This window comes from Microcaecilia unicolor, chromosome 2 (assembly GCF_901765095.1).
Source record: "Microcaecilia unicolor chromosome 2, aMicUni1.1, whole genome shotgun sequence".
NCBI lineage: Eukaryota > Metazoa > Chordata > Amphibia > Gymnophiona > Siphonopidae > Microcaecilia > Microcaecilia unicolor.
The window spans coordinates 475,363,371-475,387,393 of record NC_044032.1 but is presented as its reverse complement, the minus strand read 5'-3'; the positions used below and the strand labels follow the sequence as shown (position 1 = coordinate 475,387,393).

The 24,023-nt window shown below is 43.8% G+C and overlaps 1 protein-coding gene across 6 annotated transcripts in view; it reads left to right on the top strand.

The window, feature by feature from the left end:
* RPIA (ribose 5-phosphate isomerase A) overlaps positions 1 to 24,023 on the top strand; it is an 82,500-nt gene that overhangs the window by 42,120 nt on the left and 16,357 nt on the right. For all 6 annotated transcript variants that reach the window (XM_030191037.1, XM_030191034.1, XM_030191032.1 and 3 more), the window contains exon 9: positions 6 to 105. In XM_030191037.1, the coding sequence (XP_030046897.1) occupies positions 6 to 105 (100 nt within the window). The remainder of the gene's footprint in view (positions 1 to 5; positions 106 to 24,023) is intronic.

Sequence of the window (24,023 nt, the reverse complement as noted above, 5' to 3'; positions counted from 1 at the left end):
CCTAGGGACCAGTGGTGACGGACAATGGAAATTTTCTTTTAGATTGGAAGTTTGACAAGGTGCACAATTGGAGCACAGTAAACACTGCCATTAAAATGATACCAGGTAACCTTTCACACCTTAGAACCTTGATTTCCTAGCTCAGGTTATAAACTAGCATTGTCATGCAATATGTGACTATGCAGAAGTGTGTAGTACATGGAGTAGAGTCTGACTGAGTTTCAGTTTCGATTATGCGCCTGAAACTGGCCCCAAATCCTTTTTCTGTCCAGATTTTCAGTTTCGGCCGAAAGGTTATTTTAATTTTTGGCCATGTTTTCAGTTTCAGCCAAAAATGACCATGAAGCATATTTTCAAAGCACTTTGGGAGGCTAAGTTCCATAGGTTTCTATGGAACTTTGGGAGGCTAAGTGCTTTGAAAATGAGCCTCTACGTGTTTTTGGTGGAAGCAGAAAATTTCTGCTTTGTCCCATTTTGCCTCCCCCCTTCTACCCATAGGCCCATCTTACACTCCCTGGTGGTGTAGGGGTGTAACCAGAGCAGGAATGGTCCCCAGTTAGTCCTGCCCATTCCGGCTGTGCTCTAAAAATGGCTACAGTGACTGGGTCAAATGACTAGACCATCAGGGACAGAAAGGTAGTTCGGGAGTGATACTAAATTTTAGCAGGAATTTAAGTCTGTAAATTTGGGATGATAGGCTCCTTAATAATTAGCCTCTCTGTGGAGTTTTAACATTAGCTGTCACTCAGAGTGTAGCACAAAGTCAGCCATTGTAAAAGCACCATGGTTTTTAGTTTCAGCTTTCATTATCTGTGGTCCGTGTGTGGAGACTATTTTGCTTGGAGGTAAAATATGGTCTTTCATTATTTAAATTGTTTCTGGCTTGGATACTATGGGTTTAGCAGAGGGATACAAACTGCAGGCTCAGACCATCCTCGGTGGCCCTCACTGGTTTACAATCACACAAACAAAACTTGAGTTTTTGGTTTGGGCTTCTGCCGAAACCAGGTGATAAGTTCCGGCTGCTGTTTTGGTTTCGGCAAAAGCTTTCAGACCATTTTGGTGGCAGTTTTGACCAAAACTGAAAAAAGCAGTTTCAGTCAGTCTCTAACATGGAGTGCTGTTTCTTAAATGTAACAGTAATTTATTAGCTTTATTATTGAATTCAAAATACTTTGCCTCACCCGAAATTATATTTCACAGGTGGTCTTGGACAAATATGATAGATTTCTTTGACTGGATGACCAGCAAGGCTTATGACATGGTTCCAAATAGGCAACTTAAAGCTTTGCACCCTTGGTATGGGCCTTAAAATGACTCAGTCGGGAGGTGACAAAGGGTACTGATAAATGGAGTTTGTTCTGCAGGTAGAGGTGTTACTGATGGGTGCACCACAGGGATTGGCTCTTGGTCTGATTTCTTTTCAGAATTTTTGGAAGCAATATTGTTGAAGGACTTTTGGAAAGATTTACATTCTTGTGGATGGTACCATGATCTTCTAAGGGTTAGACACCCTGGAAGGTGTTGATTACATGAGAAGCATTCAAGCAAAGCTTGAAGAATGATCTAGAATTTAGCAATATAGACTTAATGCTAAGAAATACAGGGTCAAACATCTGGGCTGCAAAACCCCAAGGAAGCGATTACAGTATAAGGGATGAAGTTGTTTTGCGCATAAAAGAGAATGGGACCTGGGGTGATCATATCTGATGATCCTTAAGATAGCCAAACAAGTAGGTTGACAAAAAAGTCAGATGGATACTTGGGTGCAAAGGGAAAGGAGTGGCTAATAAGAAGAATATGATTAGTGCCTTTGTATAAGCCTGTGGTGATTCCTAATTTGGAGTAGGGTGAACAATTCTGAAGACTGTGTTTTCAGTAGTACATAAGCTGGATGGGATTATGTCCAGAGGGTGGCTACTAAAATGATCAGTAGTTGAAGAGGCTGGTGACCTTGTGTGCCAAATTGGATGCCTAATCTCTTCAATCAAGCTCTAACACTATTATCCTCAAGATTAATCCCCTGCCAGCCACATAAAGAAGCATGCTCAGTAGTGTTTAGTGATGTTAAAATATCTGAAATACCAGATACAGGATCCAAAAATGGCATGGACTTGAGCGGTCTCCTCCTCTGGCACAGTGAGCTTGAATTTGGCGTCATTTACCAAAGCTCCATGGAACAAGCTGCAGGCATTGGGCTGGGTGCTTTTTGGGACCTGCTGCTGCTGTAAGACCTGCTCTATTCCATCTATATTTGGCGTCCCTTACATCGGCTCCGTGGAAGAACTGTGAGCCTGCTGTGAAGGTGCAGGCATTGGACTGGGTACCTTTCGGGATCAGCTGAGGCTGTAGGACCTGCTGTACTCCATCTATATTTGGCGTCTCTTACCGTGGACATGCCTCTGTGGAGCCACTGAGGAGCGTAGAGCGAGCGTGGGACTCTGCTGCACTCCAATGGGGAAACTTAAAGGTGTAGGGAAGAAGAGTGCACAGTTGGTAGTGGTAAAAAAACCCAAAAACCTATAGACCTGCATTTGCAGATGGCAACGGCTTCTAACGTCAGTTCTGCTGCTGTGAGTATTCGTTCCTTCTCTGATGTTTCCTTTTTTTCTGGGGATCGCACCCCACCTCCACAACCAGCGGTGATATCAGAAGAAGCTGAGGCTCTGGTGCAGGTGAGCTTTGTTGCTTCTCCTGTTTTACCTTTAACCCCTGTTATTGAGATTGAGACTCATGGGAATCCAAAGGAAAGTTCTTGTTCCACATTAGTCAAGATTCCTACTCCACTGGTAGTTTTTCTTATAAATTTCTGACTGATTTCTTTAAAGGTAATCAGGAAGTTTCTTTTAAAGATGTTTATGATGCTATGGACAGATTTGATGAGTGTTTGCTAGATAATTTATCCGTGTGTAGTAATTTCACTCAAGAGACTGTTGATAAATTGGCAGAGCGTGATATGAAGTTAAATACTGTTCAAAACATATTGAGAAATTAGAGAATCAGGTGGCTTCTTGCCATGCAGTGTTGCCTGTTCGGTTAAGGATAACCTTTTGATGCATTCTCAACTGCAGAATTTGGAAAATTCTGTAAGAGCAAGTAATTTGAGGATCTTGAATTTTCCAGTCACCCACTATCTTTCTCCTGTGGAACTTTTTTAAGATGTTCATGTCGGATGTAGCAGATGACTTTTGAATGATCAGATATCAAATTCACGTATTATCTTCATAGAGAAATGATGCCTAATCAAGAGGGTGGTGAATTCAAATGATCAAAATCAGATAGTCCAGATCTTAAAGAATTTTTGGAAACGTCTAAAAGATAGTATTGGATAGCGTTCTACGTTATTAGTTTCCTTTCTTTCACTTGATAAAAAATGGAGATTTTGACAAGCTGCTAACTTAATTTCATTAGATTACCTTGAATACTTCAGATTTGATAATGCTGTTTTTGCATTTGACAAATTCAAATGCATAATTTTTGCTTTTCCAGCTGGCCAGAAATATTGCGTATTTTGCTAAGTGATCATAGATTTCTGTATGGACGTGAATTTAGCTTGACAGCTAGCAGGAAATTGCAAGTTTAAAATCTGTATGTCAGTTGATGTATATTCCATTGCACAAATTCTTTTCTGTTTCTAGTGTTTGGTGATTTAGTTATTAGATTTTTCAAGTCATCTGTTCAGATATTGACGCTTTGTAACAGCATCCACATGGGTTTTATGATTTAATATAATATAATATAACATAACATAGTAGATGACAGCAGATCAAGACCTGTATGATGCTTTATATAATTCAGTTTCCAGCACATTCACAGATAACATTACCTGTTTCAAGGTATTTGAAAATGTCTGAGTTGTATAGACCTGCTGTCAGGTCTGGCATATCAGTCTCACCCATTCCTTCTTGAAGGTTAAGCATTTTTTTTGTTTTGTAAGAATGCCAGATTGTTCATCATCAGATTTGTATTTGAACATTATTTTAATGGTTCCTTGTATAAAGCTGAATGGATGTTCCTAAGTGATCCAGAAGTCTGAAAAGTCTAAAAAAAATTGCAGAGGCCAAGTTTAGTTTGAAATAAGAATAGCTTTAGTGGGTCAGACCAAAGGTCTATCTAGCCCTGTGTTCGGTTTCTAGCAGTCGCCAATCCAGGTCACAAGTACCTGGCTGAAACGCAAATAGTAGCAACATACCATGCTACCAACTCCAGGGCCAAGGAGTGGTTTTCCCGTGTCTATCTCAATAGCAGACTATGGACTTTTCCTCCAGGAACTTGTCCAAACTTCTTTTTAAACCCAGATAAGCTAACTGCTGTTGCCACATCCTCCGGCAACGAGTTCCAGAGCAACTATTCTTTGAGTGAATAAATATGTCCTGTTTTAAAAGTATTTCCATGTGACTTCATTGAGTCTCCCTTAGACTTTGTACTTTTTGAAAGAGTAAAAAATTGATTCACGTCTATTCATTCTACACCACTCAGGATTTTGTAGACCTCAATGATATCTCCTCTCAGCTGTCTCTTTATCAAACTGAAGAACCCTAACCTCTTTAACCTTTCCTCATATGGCAGGAGTTCAATCTCCTTTACCATTTTGGTAGCTCTTCTTTGAACCTTTTCTAATTCTGCTATATCTTTTTTGATGGCTGATGGGTGATATGATAGAGGTCTATAAATACTTGAGTAGAGTGTAACAGATGTGAATCGCATGTTTATTCTTTCCAAAAATACAAAGACTAGGGGGGCACTCTATGAAGCTAGTACATTTAAAACAAACCAGAGAAATTATTTCTTCACTCAATGTGTATTTAAACTCTGGAATTTGTTGCAAGAGAATGTGGTAAAAGCAGTTAGCTTATCGGGATTAAAATTTGGATAATTTTCTGAAAGAAAAGTCCATAAGCCAATATTAAGATGGATTTGGGGAAATCTATGAATAGTTAAGCTCTGTTGCCACCGTCGAGGGAGTCGACTTTTCAACAGCACCATCGAGGACATCGTTCCTCGGAGTCGAGATGGGCCCGGTTTCGGACTGCTGTTCAGGAGCTTTTGTCCGACACCAAGGAGGAGGCCTCGTGGGGGTGGGGTGGGGGGGGGGGGGGGGGGGAGGGGAGGGAGAGGATCCCAGATATTTCTCTTCTAAGGAGTCTTGTGGTCTTCCTTCTGACCCCACTCCCTCTCCTGAACAAAAGCTTTCTCCACCAGAGAGTCTTTTTCTCCTCTTTCATCCGGGAAATGTCTGTGGGCATTCCCTTCCCGGTGGTTACTGAGGATGAGCCCAGGACTGAGATGCTCGAGGTCCTCGACTATCCTTCACCACCTAAGGTTCTCAAGGAGACTTTGCTTAGGAACTGGACGAAACCCTTATCTAATGCCACCTTCCCTAAGAAAATTGAGTCTCAGTATAGGGTCCATGGAGAGCCTGAGTTGATGAGGACCCAGTTACCTCACGACTCTATGGTTGTGGATTCTGCCCTGAAGAGAGCTGGCAGTTCTAGAGATTTTGCCTCGGCGCCCCCGGGGCGGGAATCTAGAACTCTCGACTCCTTTGGGAGGAAGGCCTACCAGTCCTCTATGCTCGTGTCCAAGATCCAATCGTACCAGCTCTACACGAGCATCCATGTGCGGAATAATGTGAAGCAACTGGCGGACCTGGTGGATAAGCTCCCTGCGGAGCAAGCCAGGCCTTTTCAGGAGGTGGTCAGGCAGCTGAAGGCGTGTCGTAAATTCCTGTCCAGGGGTGCTTATAACACTTTTGATGTTGCATCCAGGTCCGCTGCTCAAGGTATAGTGATGCACAGACTCTCATGGCTGCGTGCCTCTGACCTGGAGAGTAGGACTCAGCAGCGGCTTGCGGATATCCCTTGCCGGGGGGATAACATTTTTGGCGAAGAGGTCGAGCAGGTTGTAGAGCAGCTCAACCAGCAGGTAACCGCCCTCGAGAATCTCTTCCACCGGGCGCCTTCAGCATCTACCTCAACTGGTAGATGTTTTTTCCGGGGCAGGAGGAGTGCTCCCTATTCTTATAATAAGCGTAGGTACACTCCACCTGCTCGACAGCCTTCTCAGGCTCAGCTCCAGCGCGCTCGTTCTCGTCAACAGCGTGTGCCTAAACAGGCCCCTGCAGCTCCCCAGCAAAAGCAAGGAATGGGCTTTTGACTGGCTCCAGATGAGCATAGCCACAGTAAACGTGTCCGTGCCGGACGACTTACCAGTCGGAGGGAGGTTAACATTTTTTCACCAAAGATGGCCTCTCGTAACCTCCGATCGGTGGGTTCTCCAAATAGTCCGGTTGGGGTACACCCTCAATTTGGCTTCTACACCTCCAAATTGCCCACCGGGAGCTCAGTCTTTCAGCTCCCATCACAAGCAGGTACTTGCAGAGGAACTCTCCACTCTTCTCAGCGCCAATGCGGTTGAGCCCATTCCACCCGGGCAAGAAGGGCTGGGATTCTATTCCAGGTGCTTCCTTGTGCAAAAGAAGACGGGGGATGCGTCCCATCCTAGACCTAAGAGCCCTGAACAAATTCCTTGTCCGAGAAAAGTTCAGGATGCTTTCCCTGGGCACCCTACTTCCCATGATTCAGGAAAACGATTGGCTATGCTCTCTGGACTTAAAGGATGCTTACACCCACATTCCGATACTTCCAGCCCACAGGAAGTATCTTCGATTTTGTCTCGGAACCCAACATTTCCAGTAATGTGTTCTGCCTTTTGGTCTGGCCTTGGCACCCCGGGTCTTTACAAAATGCCTGGCAGTGGTCGCAGCGTCGCTACGCAGACTGGGAGTGCATGTGTTTCCCTATCTCAGTGATTGGCTGGTGAAGAGCACTTCGGAGGCAGGAGCTCTACAGTCCATGCAAATGACTATTCAACTTCTGGAGCTACTCGGGTTTGTTTTAAATTACCCAAAGTCCCATCTCCTTCCAGTTCAAAGACTAGAATTCATAGGAGCTCTGCTGAACTCAACGACAGCACAACAACAGCTCATGCCTATCTTCCCGAGACCAGGGCAGACAATCTTCTGTCTCTCGTCTCCATGGTCAGAGCGTCGCAGCAGATCACAGCTCGGCAGAATTTGAGACTTCTCAGGCACATGGCCTCCACAGTCCATGTGACTCCCATGGCACGTCTTCATATGAGATCAGCTCAGTGGACCCTAGCTTCCCAGTGGTACCAAGCTATCGGGAATCTAGAGAATGTGATCCAATTGTCCATCGGGTTTCACAACTCTCTTTGGTGGTGGACCATTCGATCCAATTTAACCTTGGGACACCCATTCCAAATTCCTCAGCCACAAAAAGTGCTGACGACGGCTGCATCTCTCCTGGGGTGGGGAGCACATGTAGATGGGCTCCACACTCAAGGACTTTGGTCCCTCAAGGAATCAGGTCTCCAGGTCAATCTCCTGGAGTTGAGTGATCTGAAACGCTCTGAAAGCTTTCAGAAATCGGCTTTCCAACCAAATTATCCAAATTCAGACAGACAACCAGGTTGCCATGGACTACGTCAACAAGCAGGGGGGCACCGGATCTCGCCCCTTGTGTCAGGAAGTCGTCCAGATGTGGCTTTGGGCCCATCGTCGAGGCATGTTTCTCCAAGCCACGTATCTGGCAGGCGTAAACAGTCTGGCCGACAGATTGAGCAGGATAATGCAACCTCATGAGTGGTCACTCAACTCGCGTGTGGTGCGCAAGATCTTTCAAGCGTGGGGCACCCCCTTGGTGGATCTTTTTGCCACTCAGCTCAATCACAAGGTCCCTCAGTTTGTTCCAGACTTCAGGCCCACAACAGACTAGCGTCAGATGCCTTTCTTCTCAATTGGGGGGAGGGTCTTCTGAATGCGTATCCTCCCATACCTCTGGTGGGGAAGACTGCTGAAACTCAAGCAAGACCGAGGAACCATGATTCTGATTGCTCCCTTCTGGCCGCTTCAGGTTTGGTTCCCTCTTCTTCTGGAATTATCTTTAGAAGAACCGTGGAGATTGGAGTGTTTTCCGACCCTCAGAACGAGGGGGCGCTTCTGCATCCCAACCTCCGGTCTCTGGCTCTCATGACGTGGATGTTGAGAGTGTAGAATTCGCATCTTTGGGTCTCTCTGAGGGTGTCTCTCGAGTCTTGCTTGCTTCCAGGAAAGATTCCACGAAGCGGTGTTATTCTTTCAAATGGAGGAGGATTGCCGTCTGGTGTGATAGCAAGGCCTTAGATCCTCGCTCTTGTCCTACACAGACCCTGCTTGAATACTTTCTACACTTGTCAGAGTCTGGTCTCAAGACCAACTCCGTAAGGGTTCATCTTAGTGCAATCAGTGCTTACCATCAACGTGTAGAAGGTCAGCATATCTCTGCACAGCCTTTAGTTGTTCACTTCATGAGAGGTTTGCTTTTGTTAAAGCCCCCTGTCAAACCTCCAACAGTGTCATGGGATCTCAATGTGGTCCTTACCCAGCTGATGAAACCTCCTTTTGAGCCACTGGATTCCTGCCATCTGACGTATTTGACCTGGAAGGTCATTTTCTTGGTGGCTGTTACTTCAGCTCGTAGAGTCAGTGAGCTTCAAGCCTTGGTAGCCCATGCTCCCTATACTAAATTTTATCACAATCGTGTAATCCTCCGCACTCATCCTAAGTTCTTGCCGAAGGTGGTGTCGGAGTTCCATCTAAACCAGTCAGTTGTCTTGCCAACATTCTTTCCCCGTCCTCATACCCGCCCTGCTGAACGTCAGTTGCACACATTAGACTGCAAAAGAGCATTGGCCTTCTATCTGGAGCGGACAAGCCCATTCAGACAGTCCGCCCAAATGTTTGTCTCATTTGACCCCAATAGGAGGGGAGTCTCTGTCGGGAAACACACCATTTCCAATTGGCTAGCAGATTGCATTTCCTTCACTTATGCCCAGGCTGGGCTGACTCTAGAGGGTCATGTCACGGCTCATAGTGTTCGAGCCATGGCAGCGTCAGTGGCCCACTTGAAGTCAGCCACTATTGAAGAGATTTGCAAGGCTGCGACGTGGTCTTCAATCCACATTCACATCTCATTACTGCCTTCAGCAGGATAGCCGACGCGACAGTCAGTTTGGGCAGTCGGTGCTGCAGAATCTGTTTGGGACTTAGGATCCAACTCCACTCCCCAGGCCCATTTTTTCTTCTGTTCCAGGCTGCACTCTCAGATGTTTTCTTCGTAGGTCAATCCTTGTTATGTCCTCGTCGTTGCGAAGCTCAATTGACCTACCTTTGTTGTTTTGAGTGAGCCTGGGGCAGTGGCGTAGCCAGACAGCCAATTTTGGGTGGGTCTGAACCCAAAGTGGGCGGGCACAAAATTTTCTCTCTAACCCCCTCCCCCAGCATTTCCCAACTCAAAAGATAAATACTTTAGCTGATGAAGATCCCCAACCTCTGTCATCTGAAAACTTCCAACAAAGATTGCCAGAATTTACTTTTACCAAGCTTGGTCGGAAGCAACAACTCCTTGAGCCACCGACAGCGGCACCCAATGCATGCTTAGTTGTCAGTGGCTCAAGGATGCTGCCCCCATCTGCCAAGCTCAGCAGAAGGGATTTCTGGCCACCTTCAGTGGAGGTCCCCAGCTAGCAGGGCTTGGGGATCCCCACCAGCTACAGCAAGGCTCAGGGCTGCTGTTAGCCATGCTGGTGCCCAGGGCAGAAAATAAAGAAGCCCTCTCCTCTTTAATCTCCACATCTGCCCTTACAGTCTCACACTGACAGACCATCACCAAATGCAGAACAAGGGATTACAAATTAGAAATAAAAATATGTAGACAAAAATTGAACTGAGAACCTCAACATTTAGTGCAACACTGGAGAAATAAAAACAACAATGCATTTCCTTTTCTACGGAACACAATAAAACTGAACATATTCCATTTAAAACATTCAAAATAAAATTATTTTTCTATCATGTTGGTTTCAGTTTCTCCTTCCCACTTTCCCGTCATCTTCTGCTAATTCTTCAAGCAACTGTTGTCCATTTGTCTTTTCTCTCCTCTCGTTCCATTTCCTCACTACAACTGCTTCTGAAATATTGATCTTTCCATTTTAGCTCTTTCCTTTCTGTATTTTGTTCTTTTCTGCCTCTGTCTACTCAAATTTAACCCTCTTTCTAAACTTTTTCCTCCTTTTTACTTTTCAGATATCTATCAAATTTTCTTCTCCTTTCACCCACTACCTCACCCGTATCCAAACTCATTCCTTCCCAGCCTTCCATTCCCTTCCATCCTCAATCTACGCACCATTACCATATTTCTACCACCTGTAATCACTATCCTCTCATTCATTTTATTACCATCTCCCCTCTCTCTTTATCCTCTCTTCACTCTCATAGCCTGACATCTCCCTTTTACCCCCTCCCTCCACGGTCCTGCATTTCTCTCTCTTACCCATTGTCCAACATATCTCCCTTCTGCCCCTGGATCCAATATCTCCCTCTTTCCCCTCTCTTGTGCAGCACCTCTCCTTCCCTTTGCTCCACCTCTATGTCCAACATCTCTCCCATATTATCCACTATCTCTTTCTTTCTCTCTCTCTCTCTCTCCCTGCCTTGAGCCCCTGGTCTAACATCTTTTTCTCTCCCCTCCAGCCATGTTCAATATTTCCCTCTCTCATCTCTCACTCCCTTTTTTCCTCTATCGTCCTTTGCCACTCCTCTGCAGCCTTTCCCTTCCTCTCCCCACCATAGCCATATCAAACAATTCTCCCTCTCTTTTCCTCCTGCATCTCTCCCTTCCCCCATGTCAAACAATTATCTCTCCACCCCACCGTCTCACTCACTCACTCTCTCCACCCCACCCCCTCTCACGGGGCAGGCCCAGGGCAAGGACACTGATGCCCAACCACTAGTTTCTCCTCCTGGCCACTGCTGTAGTGTGGCGGCCTTGAGGAATTGCTGCAAGGCAGCTTTCATGCCCTTCTTTGCCTCTCTCACCACCCCTGCGTCCCACCGCGCCTGCAACGGAAATGCTTGTCCTCCCCGCCGGCGCTGCCTCGGCCCCTGCACGCTACCCTGCCTCTGCCCCTGCCTGCATTCTTTTCTTCAATCGTCGCGTCGCCGGCAGCGCTGCCATTCACCCAGGCAGCTCCGCTCCCCTCTGCCGCGTCCATCCGGCTCTTTCTGACGCACTTCCTGTTTACGTAAGGCCAGATTGACGCGGCAGAGGGGAGCGGAGCTGCCTGAGTGAATGGCAGCGCTGCCGGCGACGCGACGATTGAAGAAAAGAATGCAGGCAGGGGCAGAGGCAGGGTAGCGTGCAGGGGCCGAGGCAGCGCCGGCGGGGAGGACAAGCATTTTCGTTGCAGCACGCCACACATGCGATGGATGTTGGGTGGGCCTGGAGGGAAAGTGGGTGGGCCTGGGGTCTAGGGATACCCAGCTGCTTGTCCTCGGAGAAAGTGAATGATACATATCTGTAGCTGGTATTCTCTGAGGACAGCAGGCTGATTGTTCTCACAAACCCGCCCTCCTCCCCTTTGGAGTTGTTCCTTCTTTTCATTTTTGCTTTTTGATTTAACTGATGTCTCCGCGCGTTGGGCGGGAAGATGGCCGCGCATGCGCACACGCTGCCAAAGGCTCTAGCAAACTTTGTTGCTAGGAAGATTTCTGGATCTCAGGGCTGCCATGGGCGTCACCCATTAGTGAGAACAATCAGCCTGCTGTCCTCGGAGAATACCTGCTACAGGTATGTATCATTCGCTTTATCTGCCTTCATTTACTATATTACTATGTTAAGGTCCTTTGGTCTTTCTTTATCCTAAGCATTTGTGCAGCCATGAATTATAGATGTCACACTGCCAGCATTGCTCAAGCTAGCTGAGGCTTTTTATTTATTGAAGTGTCCACCAGATGGTGCCCTTATTCCACAGTTGTTCACAGATTTACAGTGAGTGTGTCCAGGCTCCAGTGCACATTTCCTTCTACTACCACCAATAGCTTACTTTTTTTTTTTTTTAAGTACTAATGACACCTTTTTAGCCTAGCATACTGACCAAATTTCTCTACAGCTGATATAAGAGTTAAACCATTATCCACTTTCATTTTTTGTGTAATTAGTTGGAAATAATGCAGTGCATATACTGTGTATTTCTAGTATGAATCTTGAATTTGAGAAAGTAAAGTCTAGGCATTTCCTTTTTCTTTGCACACTCTACAAAAGTTTTTAAAAGTTTATTAATTTATAAATAAAATACATGCACAGAATAATGTTACAGAATTAAATAAAAATGGAAGAATCTTTTTTTGTACGTATAATAAAAAAAATGTATATTCCTCTTCCAAACCTTCAGTATATAGAGATTCAACAGAAAAGGGAGGATTAGATGGCAGAACAAAGTAAATCATTGTGCACTGAGAGGGAGATGAAATATAAATCCCAGGCTGCTAAGACATCTCAAAAACATACATACCATCCTATTCTTTGAAATACTAAATAGAAACTTTTATCAAGAGTTAAAACGTGTATAAAACTTGAGCTGCCTGTGTCACACCTGGAAAAATCTGGATGGGTTGGCTACAAAAGTGTACGTCTTTCCTATGAAAGTACACCTTAAGTACCTGAATTTTCTCTTGTTCAAATGAGTTACCAAGGGAGTGGCCCTAGAGGAAATTACTTCTGAGGTGTTTCCAAAAATGTATTAAATCCAGAAAATCATCAGGTTCAACAGCCATCTCTTGAGCTCCTTCACACTTGCCAATGTGAGAATAGAAAACTTAGTAACAGTAATACACATATAATTGACATTATCCAAAAGTAAAATTTCCTTCACATATCTGTACAATAATATCTCTGGTGATGGGCATGTGGCTGCAAAGGTGTTAAGTCTCCTGGATCTCTGCACAATTTTGCAGTCAGTGCTGCAGTGAAAAGTGTGAGCAAGGAGCTCACAGGAGGAGCCGTTTTAGCACTGAATTCTGGAGAAAGGGCCTTGTGCTGTGGCGGGCTCAAACTTGGGAACTGTCAACATTGCTGACACTGCACGAACCTCTGAGACATCACCACATTTAATGTTGGAAAATCCCTTGCCCAGTACTTTTCCTCAGTTGGTAGTGGGGTTCCCTTCCGATTTCATATGGACCATATACTGGGCTTAGAAAGTAGAGGAGTTCAATAGTAAGAAATAGACAATCTTATAAGATCCCTATTAATTTATTACCTGAACTTAATCAGGACACTTCTGTTTCTATTCAGTACTTCAATGCACATTCAGTCTGTAACAAAACCCGGTGGTGGGAGGCGGGGCTAGTGCTGGGCAGACTTCTACGGTCTGTGCCCTGAAAATGGCAGATACAAATCAAGGTCAGGTATACACAAAAAGTAGCACATATGAGTTATCTTGTTGGACAGACTGGATGGACTGTGCAGGTCTTTCTCTGCCGTCATCTACTATGTTATAGTTAATGACTTGATAGAAAGCTATCAGACTGGTCTGATTTTTTTTTTTAATTTATGTCCATTAGGATATAAAGTTCTTAATTGTCCACGATTAGATGAGAGGAGGAGGTGGGGTTTTTTTTGGCAGTTTCTCTTAAAGATATGCAGATGAGTTTTTAGAATTAATGGTTTGTAATTTATCTGATTCTGTTTAATTATGGGGTACATGAAATACTTCCTAAATTGTCTAAACTAAAACCTGTAAAGGCTTTATGTTGAAATAATCCTTGGTATACAAAAAATCTTAGCACTTCAGAAAGACAGTGGCAGAAAACCAGAGATGAATTACATCGTACTCTTGGTATTAAAAAAATATATAAGGAAGCTAAGGCTAATTTTCATGATTCATTAGTTTTACAGGCTGATAATTCTTTTAAAGAGTTATTTCAAATTTTTAAGAAAATCACTGATGTGTGAGTATTGTTAGCCCTTTGACTCAAGAATCACAACCATCGGTAGGTAGATTAACTATCTTTTTTTCAGACTAAAGTTCTGAAAATTAGACAGAATTTTGATATAGAACCAGTTGCATATTTAAATTTTACTCCAGGTGTTTTTGATTTGTTAGATGAGATCCCTGTAGATAGAGTTTGCAACTCATTTCATGCAATCAGTATGGAAGTGGTTTACGAACTTCCATGTCATTTAGATATCTGTCCTACTTATATACTAAGAACAATTCCATCAACTGCTGCTATTTGGGTGACTAAGCTAATGGAATATTGTTTGTTAGACGGGGTTTAGCCTGATTCTGTTTCTAATATGGCGCTTACACCCATTCCTAAATCTACTAATGCTGATCTATCTCAGGTAGATAATTATCAACCAGTAGCGGGAATACCATGAATTGCAGAGCTTTTGGAATTTTTTTTGTGACAGATGTTGTGATGTCAAGACTTTCAACTTTACTGACGTGTGACGCCGGATTGTAAATCTGGGCGTCCTTGTGGTGTCTTCCGCCATTTTGAGAGTGCCTTGAGCTGAAAAGCCGTTTGGAAGTTGCAATATTTCTTGGATGAGAGAGAATTTTTTTCCCCTAAAGCAGTTTAGATTGGCGAAACAGGGAACCCCTGTCAGGATCTGAGTGGTAATGTTGGTTCATTCCAGGATTGAAGAGACTTTTGTTTCCAAGATAAGTATAGTGTGATAATATAGATGTGGCAACTGAGAATTTTGAATATTTTTCCAAAGCTTATTCTGTATCAGTAAGAGGCATATTTTCAAAGCACTTAGCCTCCCAAAGTTCCATAGAAACCTATGGAACTTAGCCTCCCAAAGTGCTTTGAAAATATGCCTCTAAGTGTTTTTGCTACATAGGACTATTTTGGGTCCATGTATGAGTGGAGTTTTGTTCTGATGATTATTGTGAGCCACCTATATATTGAAGGCTTGCCTTACGAATAGGTGTGTCTCTTTTTTTTGTTTACTGAGGTCCTTTTTCTCCACTTCATATTATTTGAGCAATCCTTCTGATACAGATTATTACTGTAGAAGTGATTATTTTTGAGTGATTTCAGTTCCCCAATATTGGCTAGATAAAATGTTACATCAAGGAGTGCCAGGGAGATAAAATTTCTAGGTTTAATAAATTACTGCTTCTTGGAGCAACTGGTCCAGAAACTGTCAAGAGAAGAGCCATTTTAGATTTTAGTCCTTGGTGGAGTGCAGGACATAGTACGAGAGGTAGCGGTGTTGGGTCCCCTGGAAAACAGTGATCATAAATCAAGTTTGAACTACTAACTGGAATGAAGCCACAAAGGAATTCTACTGTAGCTACAATTAATTTTCAAAAGGGCGACTATAATAAAATGAGGAAAATGTTTTTAAAAGAAGCTAAAAGGATCAGCTGCAAAGATTAGGACACTAAATCAGGCATGGACGTTGTTAAAAAATACCATCTTGGAAGCCCAGACCAGATGCATTCCACGTACAGTGCAATCCGCTTAAGTGCAAGGGTCTGGGACCAAAGAAATACATGCAGTTAACCAGAGCATGCACTTAACAGTTGTGACCCAAAGAAGCTTGACATCTGATAAACATATGTACAGTACTGTTTATTATACGTACAGTATACAGTCTCCGTTAATTGATGTTAGGCTTACTTGAACTAATCAGTCATAGTCCTCTGTACACTCTTGTATCTGTGAGTTCCATAGACTGCGTCTGCCAGACGGTAAAAACTGTCATAGCACTGACATCCAGTGGCCTCCAGATAGGCCCGCACGGTGTTGAGACTCTCCAGCGCTCTTGCAAAAGTGACAGGAGGTTGTTGAATTTCGTCAGCATGTGCCTCGCTGCTCATTTCATCATCTGTTTCATCATCAGCCATTGCCTGTGTGTAGGCGCATAACTGGACATCAGTGCTGTTGTCAGCTGTTTGTAGATCGTAATCAACAGCTACGTAGTGATGAAACTCCTCTTCAGTAACACCGGCTGGGATGTCAGTAGCCTGTTCATCTGATGCATTTGCAACAGCTGCATCTGTTTTGTCCCTCTCCACATCCCTAACAAAGCTTGCCCGCTTGTAGCAGTTCACAATGGCTGCCTGTGTAACATGATTCCAGGCTTCTTTCTGCATATGTAGGGAATCCAACAGTGATAGATTACGAGCCAGTTCAACAGCACATTTATCCTTGCCAGTCTGGTCATCCATAACGCTCATCAGACGACGTAGCACAAGTGCCCGATAATGTTGTTTGAAATTGGCTATTATGCCCTAATCTATAGGTTGGATCAGAGAGGTAGTGTTTGGTGGCAGGAAGACCACCTTGACGTTAGCATGACATCATCACTGTGTGCAGCAGAATTATCACAAAGCAACAAAATCTGACGCCTGTGCCAACATTCTAGTGTCTAACTTCTTTAGCCACTGCTTCCAAATTTCCCCAGTCATCCAGGAATTTGCGTTAGCCTTGTATGACACAGGAAGTCACTTAACATTCTTGAAGCAACGGGGCTGTTTGCTCTTTCCAATGACGAGTGGTTCCAACTTCTCACTCCCATCCATATTGCAGCAAAGGAGGATCATCAGTTGGTCCTTCGACGTTTTGCTTCCTGTAGTTTCGGCTTACATAAGTACATAAGTAGTGCCATACTGGGAAAGACCAAAGGTCCATCTAGCCCAGCATCCTGTCACCGACAGTGGCCAATCCAGGTCAAGGGCACCTGGCACGCTCCCCAAACGTAAAAACATTCCAGACAAGTTATACCTAAAAATGAGGAATTTTTCCAGTCCATTTAATAGCGGTCTATGGACTTGTCCTTTAGGAATCTATCTAACCCCTTTTTAAACTCCGTCAAGCTAACCGCCCGTACCACGTTCTCCGGCAATGAATTCCAGAGTCTAATTACACGTTGGGTGAAGAAAAATTTTCTCCGATTCGTTTTAAATTTACCACACTGTAGCTTCAACTCATGCCCTCTAGTCCTAGTATTTTTGGATAGCGTGAACAGTCGCTTCACATCCACCCGATCCATTCCACTCATTATTTTATACACTTCTATCATATCTCCCCTCAGCCGTCTCTTCTCCAAGCTGAAAAGCCCTAGCCTTCTCAGCCTCTCTTCATAGGAAAGTCGTCCCATCCCCACTATCATTTTCGTCGCCCTTCGCTGTACCTTTTCCAATTCTACTATATCTTTTTTGAGATACGGAGACCAGTACTGAACACAATACTCCAGGTGCGGTCGCACCATGGAGCGATACAACGGCATTATAACATCCACACACCTGGACTCCATACCCTTCTTAATAACACCCAACATTCTATTCGCTTTCCTAGCCGCAGCAGCACACTGAGCAGAAGGTTTCAGCGTATCATCGACGACGACACCCAGATCCCTTTCTTGATCCGTAACTCCTAACGCGGAACCTTGCAAGACGTAGCTATAATTCGGGTTCCTCTTACCCACATGCATCACTTTGCACTTGTCAACATTGAACTTCATCTGCCACTTGCACGCCCATTCTCCCAGTCTCGCAAGGTCCTCCTGTAATCGTTCACATTCCTCCTGCGACTTGACGACCCTGAATAATTTTGTGTCATCGGCGAATTTAATTACCTCACTAGTTATTCCCATCTCTAGGTCATTTATAAATACATTAAAAAGCAACGGACCCAGCACAGACCCCTGCGGGACCCCACTAACTACCCTCCTCCACTGAGAATACTGGCCACGCAATCCTACTCTCTGCTTCCTATCTTTCAACCAGTTCTTAATCCATAATAATACCCTACCTCCGATTCCATGACTCTGCAATTTCTTCAGGAGTCTTTCGTGCGGCACTTTGTCAAACGCCTTCTGAAAATCCAGATATACAATATCAACCGGCTCCCCATTGTCCACATGTTTGCTTACCCCCTCAAAAAAATGCATTAGATTGGTGAGGCAAGACTTCCCTTCACTAAATCCGTGCTGACTTTGTCTCATCAGTCCATGTTTTTGTATATGCTCTGCAATTTTATTCTTAATAATAGCCTCCACCATCTTGCCCGGCACCGACGTCAGACTCACCGGTCTATAATTTCCCGGATCTCCTCTGGAACCTTTCTTAAAAATCGGAGTAACATTGGCTACCCTCCAGTCTTCCGGTATTACACTCGATTTTAGGGACAGATTGCATATTTCTAACAGTAGCTCCGCAAGTTCATTTTTTAGTTCTATTAATACTCTGGGATGAATACCATCAGGTCCCGGTGATTTACTACTCTTCAGCTTGCTGAACTGACCCATTACATCCTCCAAGGTTACAGAGAATTTGTTTAGTTTCTCCGACTCCCCCGCTTCAAATATTCTTTCCGGCACCGGTGTCCCCCCCAAATCCTCCTCGGTGAAGACCGAAGCAAAGAATTCATTTAATTTCTCCGCTACGGCTTTGTCCTCCTTGATCGCCCCTTTAACACCATTTTCGTCCAGCGGCCCAACCGACTCTTTGGCCGGTTTCCTGCTTTTAATGTATCTAAAAAAGTTTTTACTATGTATTTTTGCTTCCAACGCTAATTTCTTCTCAAAGTCCTTTTTTGCCCTCCTTATCTCCGCTTTGCATTTGGCTTGGCATTCCTTATGATCTATCCTGTTACTTTCAGTTGGTTCTCTTCTCCACTTTCTGAAGGATTGTTTTTTGGCTCTAATGATTTCCTTTATCTTACTGTTTAGCCACGCCGGCTGACGTTTAGTCTTTTTTCCCTTTTTTCTAATACGTGGAATATATTTGTCCTGAACCTCCAGGATGGTGTTTTTAAACAGCATCCACGCCTGATGCAAGTTTTTTACTCTGCGAGCTGCTCCTTTCAGTCTTTTTTTCGCCATTTTTCTCATTTTGTCGTAATCACCTTTTCTATAGTTAAACGCTAGCGTACTTGATTTCCTAGTTTCACTTCCTTCAATGCCAATATCAAAACCGATCATATTATGATCACTGTTATCAAGCGGCCCTCGTATCGTTACCCCCTGCACTAGATCATGAGCACCACTAAGGACTAAGTCTAGTATTTTTCCTTCTCTTGTCGGCTCCTGAACTAGCTGTTCCATGAAGCTGTCCTTGATTTCATCAAGAAATCTTATGTCCCTTGCGTGTACAGATGTTACATTACCCCAGTCTATATGCGGGTAATTGAAATCCCCCATTATTATTGTGTTGCCCAGTTTGTTTGTGTCCCTGATTTCCTTTAACATTTCCGCATCCGTCTGTTCGTCCTGGCCAGGCGGACGGTAGTACACTCCTATCACTATCCTTTTCCCCTTTGCACATGGAATTTCAATCCACAGTGATTCCAAGGAGTGTTTTGCTTCCTGCAGAATTTTCAATCTATTTGATTCAAGGCTCTCGTTAATATACAATGCTACCCCTCCACCAATCCGATTCACCCTATCACTACGATATAATTTGTACCCCGGTATGACAGTGTCCCACTGGTTATCCTCCTTCCACCAGGTCTCAGAGATGCCTATTATATCTAATTTTTCATTTAGTGCAATATATTCTAACTCCCCCATCTTATTTCTTAGGCTCCTGGCATTCGCATATAGACATTTCAAACTATGTTTGTTGTTCCTAAGTACATCATGCTTAGTACTTGACAGTATTAATTGGCAATCTTTTGTCTGATTTTTATTGTTATTTAAAGATACCCGATCTACTACAATCTCTTTTGCAACCTCACTATCAGGATACTCTATCTTCCCTGTTATGGTGATATCTTTGAAAGATACCTTATCCCGAACCATGCTCTTTTGAGCGACTGTCGGCCTTCCCCCCATTTCTAGTTTAAAAGCTGCTCTATCTCCTTCTTAAACGCCGATGCCAGCAGCCTGGTCCCACTCTGGTTAAGATGGAGCCCATCCTTTCGGAATAGGCTCCCCCTTCCCCAGAATGTTGCCCAGTTCCTAACAAATCTAAAGCCCTCCTCCCTGCACCATCGTCTCATCCACGCATTGAGACTCTGGAGCTCTGCCTGTCTCTTGGGCCCTGCGCGTGGCACAGGTAGCATTTCAGAAAATGCTACCCTGGAGGATCTGGATTTCAGCTTTCTACCTAAGAGCCTAAATTTTGCTTCCAGAACCTCTCTCCCACATTTTCCTATGTCATTGGTACCCACATGTACCAAGACAGCGGACTCCTCCCCAGCACTATCTAGAATCCTATCTAGGTGACACGTGAGGTCCGCCACCTTCGCACCAGGCAGGCAAGTCACCAGGCGATCCTCACGTCCACCAGCCACCCAGCTATCTATATGCCTAATGATCGAATCACCAAGTACAACAGCTGTCCTAACCTTTCCCTCCCGGGCAACATTTGGAGATATATCCTCGGTGCGAAAGGATAATACATCCCCTGGTGGGCAGGTCCTGGCTACAGGAGTACTTCCTACTTCACCAGGGTGATGCTCTCCTTCTAGGAGACCTCCCTCCTCCAAGGTAGCACAGGGGCTTGAATGCAAGTGTTCCATCAGGAATCGCTCGCCAGTAGAGACCGTTTTCGTCAGCATTGAAAATGTCACAAGGTGCAAACTCGTTCAAGATGGTAGGAAGAACTGAAACAACCCAATTTTCAGCACCAAAGTCATCAGCGTCTTGTTTCTCACCATGCTATTTCTTGAATTTTATGTTGTTCCTCTCCTTCCATCCACCAGTGGCTTTGAACTCAGTTAGTCCAAGGACTTTCAGCTGATTAGCTTTCTCCATAAGCAGTGCATAAGTACATAAGTACATAAGTAGTGCCATACTGGGAAAGACCAAAGGTCCATCTAGCCCAGCATCCTGTCACCGACAGTGGCCAATCCAGGTCAAGGGCACCTGGCACGCTCCCCAAACGTAAAACATTCCAGACAAGTTGTACCTAAAAATGAGGAATTTTTCCAGTCCATTTAATAGCGGTCTATGGACTTGTCCTTTAGGAATCTATCTAACCCCTTTTTAAACTCCGTCAAGCTAACCGCCCGTACCACGTTCTCCGGCAATGAATTCCAGAGTCTAATTACACGTTGGGTGAAGAAAAATTTTCTCCGATTCGTTTTAAATTTACCACACTGTAGCTTCAACTCATGCCCTCTAGTCCTAGTATTTTTGGATAGCGTGAACAGTCGCTTCACATCCACCCGATCCATTCCACTCATTATTTTATACACTTCTATCATATCTCCCCTCAGCCGTCTCTTCTCCAAGCTGAAAAGCCCTAGCCTTCTCAGCCTCTCTTCATAGGAAAGTCGTCCCATCCCCACTATCATTTTCGTCGCCCTTCGCTGTACCTTTTCCAATTCTACTATATCTTTTTTGAGATACGGAGACCAGTACTGAACACAATACTCCAGGTGCGGTCGCACCATGGAGCGATACAACGGCATTATAACATCCGCACACCTGGACTCCATACCCTTCTTAATAACACTGACAGGAAACTGTCTGCTCCTGACTTGAGAAAACCACCGAAGAAGAGCATCTTCTACATCCTCGGCTTTTCCAGCCCATTTACGTTTCCGGTGTGGATTTGTATTGTTTTGCCAGTCTTCCAGAAGCTGGTCTTTTTGCTTCAAGATAAGTGAAATTTGACTGGGATTGACACCATATTCTTTAGCAATAGATGCTTGACTTTGTTTTCTAATTTTTTAAGAACTTATATTCGTTCAGCCAGTGTTAGTCTTACAGTTGCGCGACAACAGCGACTCCAGTGTACATTCTAACATTCTTTCACTTCTGCCTGTGGCAGTTAACCAACGAGATTTCAAATTTACCACCCCCTTGTCACGTGCCAATCGGCTTCCATATTCCGTGCGTGCACTTATGCGTAGTCTTTCCTGCAGAGGAGCGGTCTTAAACCATGCATATAAGCGAATCTTGCACTTTTCAGTGGTGCGCTAAACCAAAGTTTGTCCCCATAGAAATTGATGGCGCCAAAAACGGGACCAAAGTACAGCATGCACTTATCCAACATGCACTTAAATTGAGTGCACTGTATTTACAAAGGAGGAAAGAAGAGAAAATGACAGCCAGCATGGTTAAAAGGTAAAGTGAAAGGGGCTATTAGAGCCAAAAGAATGTCCTTCAAAAAATGGAAAAAGGACCCAAATGTAGAAAATAAGAAGCAATGTAAGCACTGGCAAGTCAGATGCAAAGCATTGATAAAGAAAGCTAAAAGAGAATATGAAGAGAAACTTGCCGCAGAGTCTAAAACTCACAGTAACAACTTTTTCAGGTACATCAGAAGCAGAAAGCCTGCGAGGGAAGCCATGGGACTGTTAGATCATGAAGGTGCAAAAGGGGGCACTCAGGGACGACTAGGCCATAGCGGAGAAACTGAATTAATTCTTTGTTTCTTTCTTTATGGAAATGGTTTTCAAGTGTGATGTTGCAAAAGAACTGAAAGAAATCTCGGTGAACTGGGAAGACGTACTGAGCCAAATTGACAAATTAAAGAGTAGTAAATCACCTGGACTGGAAGGCTTGCATCCAGTGGTATTCAAGGAACTCAAGCATTAAATTGCTGATCTGTTGTTAATAATATGTAACCTGTTGTTAAAATCATCCGTAGTACTTGAAGATTGGAGGGTGGCCAAGGGGAATCTGATTTTTTTTAAAAGGGTTCCAGTGGTGATCTGGGAAATTGCAGACTGGTAGCCCGACGTAAAATAATGGAAACTATTATAAAGAATAAAATTACGGAACACATAAATAAACGTGGTTTACTGGGACAGAGTCATCCTGGTTTCAGCCAAGGGAAGTCTTGCATCATCGATTTGCTTCATTTCTTTGAAGGCATGAATAAACGTGGATAAAGGTGAACTGGTTGATGTAGTGTATCTAGATTTTCAGAAAGCTTTTAATAAAGTTCCTCATGAGAGACTCCTGAGAAAATTAAAAAGTCATGGGATAGGAGGAAGTGTTCTGGTGTGGATTAGGAATTGGTTATTGGACAGAAAACAGGATAAGTTTAAATGGTAATTTCTCTCAATGGAGGAGGGTGAATAGTGGAGTGCTGCAGGGATCAGTACTTGGACCGTTGCTATTTAACATATTTATAAATGATATGGAAATCGGAACGACGAGTGAGGTGATAAAATTTGCAGATGACACAAAACTATTCAAGGTTGTTAAAACACATGCGGACTGTGAAAAATTGCAGAAAGACCTTAGGAAATTGGAAGACTGGGCATCCAAATGGCAGATGAAATTTAATGTGGACAAATGCAAAGTGATGCACAGTGGGAGGAATAATCCAAGTCATAGTTACCTGATGCTACTTTGGGATCAGCTCCCAAGAAAAAGATCTAGGTGTTGTCGTGGATAACATGCTGAAATCTTCTGGTCATTGTGCGGTGTAAGCCAAAAAAGCAAACAGGATGCTAGGAATTATTAGGAAAGGTATGATAAATAAGTCCGAAAAAAATATAATGCCTCTGCATCACTCCATGGTGTGACCATACCTTGAGTATTGTATCAGTTGTGGTTGCTGTATCTCAGAAAAAATTTAGCGGAATTAGAAAAGGTTCAAAGAAGAGCAACCAATATAATAAAGGGGATGGATCTCCTCGCATATGACGAAAGGCTAAGGAAGTTGGGGCTCTCCAGCTTGGAAAAGAGGGTAGATATGATTGAGGTTTACAAAATCCTGAGTGGTGTAAAATGAGTAGAAGTGAATCGATTTTTTTTTTTTAACTCTTTCAAAAATGTACAAAGATTAGGGGACACTCAAGGAAGTTCATTGGAAATACTTTTAAAACAAATAGGAGGAAATATTTTTTCACTCAACAAATAGTTAAGCTCTGGAACTCTTTGCCAGAGGATGTAGTAACATTGGTTAGCGTATCTGGGCTTAAAAAAGGTTTGGACAAGTTCCTGGATTAAAAATCCATAGTCTTTGGTTTGTGCCAGGTACTTGTGACCTGGGTTTGCTACTGTTGGAAAACAGGATATTGGGCTAGATGGGCCATTGGTCTGACCAAGTATAGCTGTACTTATATTCTTATCTCTTGTGGGCCTTAGTGGTAGCGGCTCAGTGGTTGGACGGCAGACATAGCTTCGAAGTCTAAGCTTGTTCTCTTCCTTTCCACATTTCCATGCAAGTTCCATGCTCTTTGGAGAGTAGGTGGA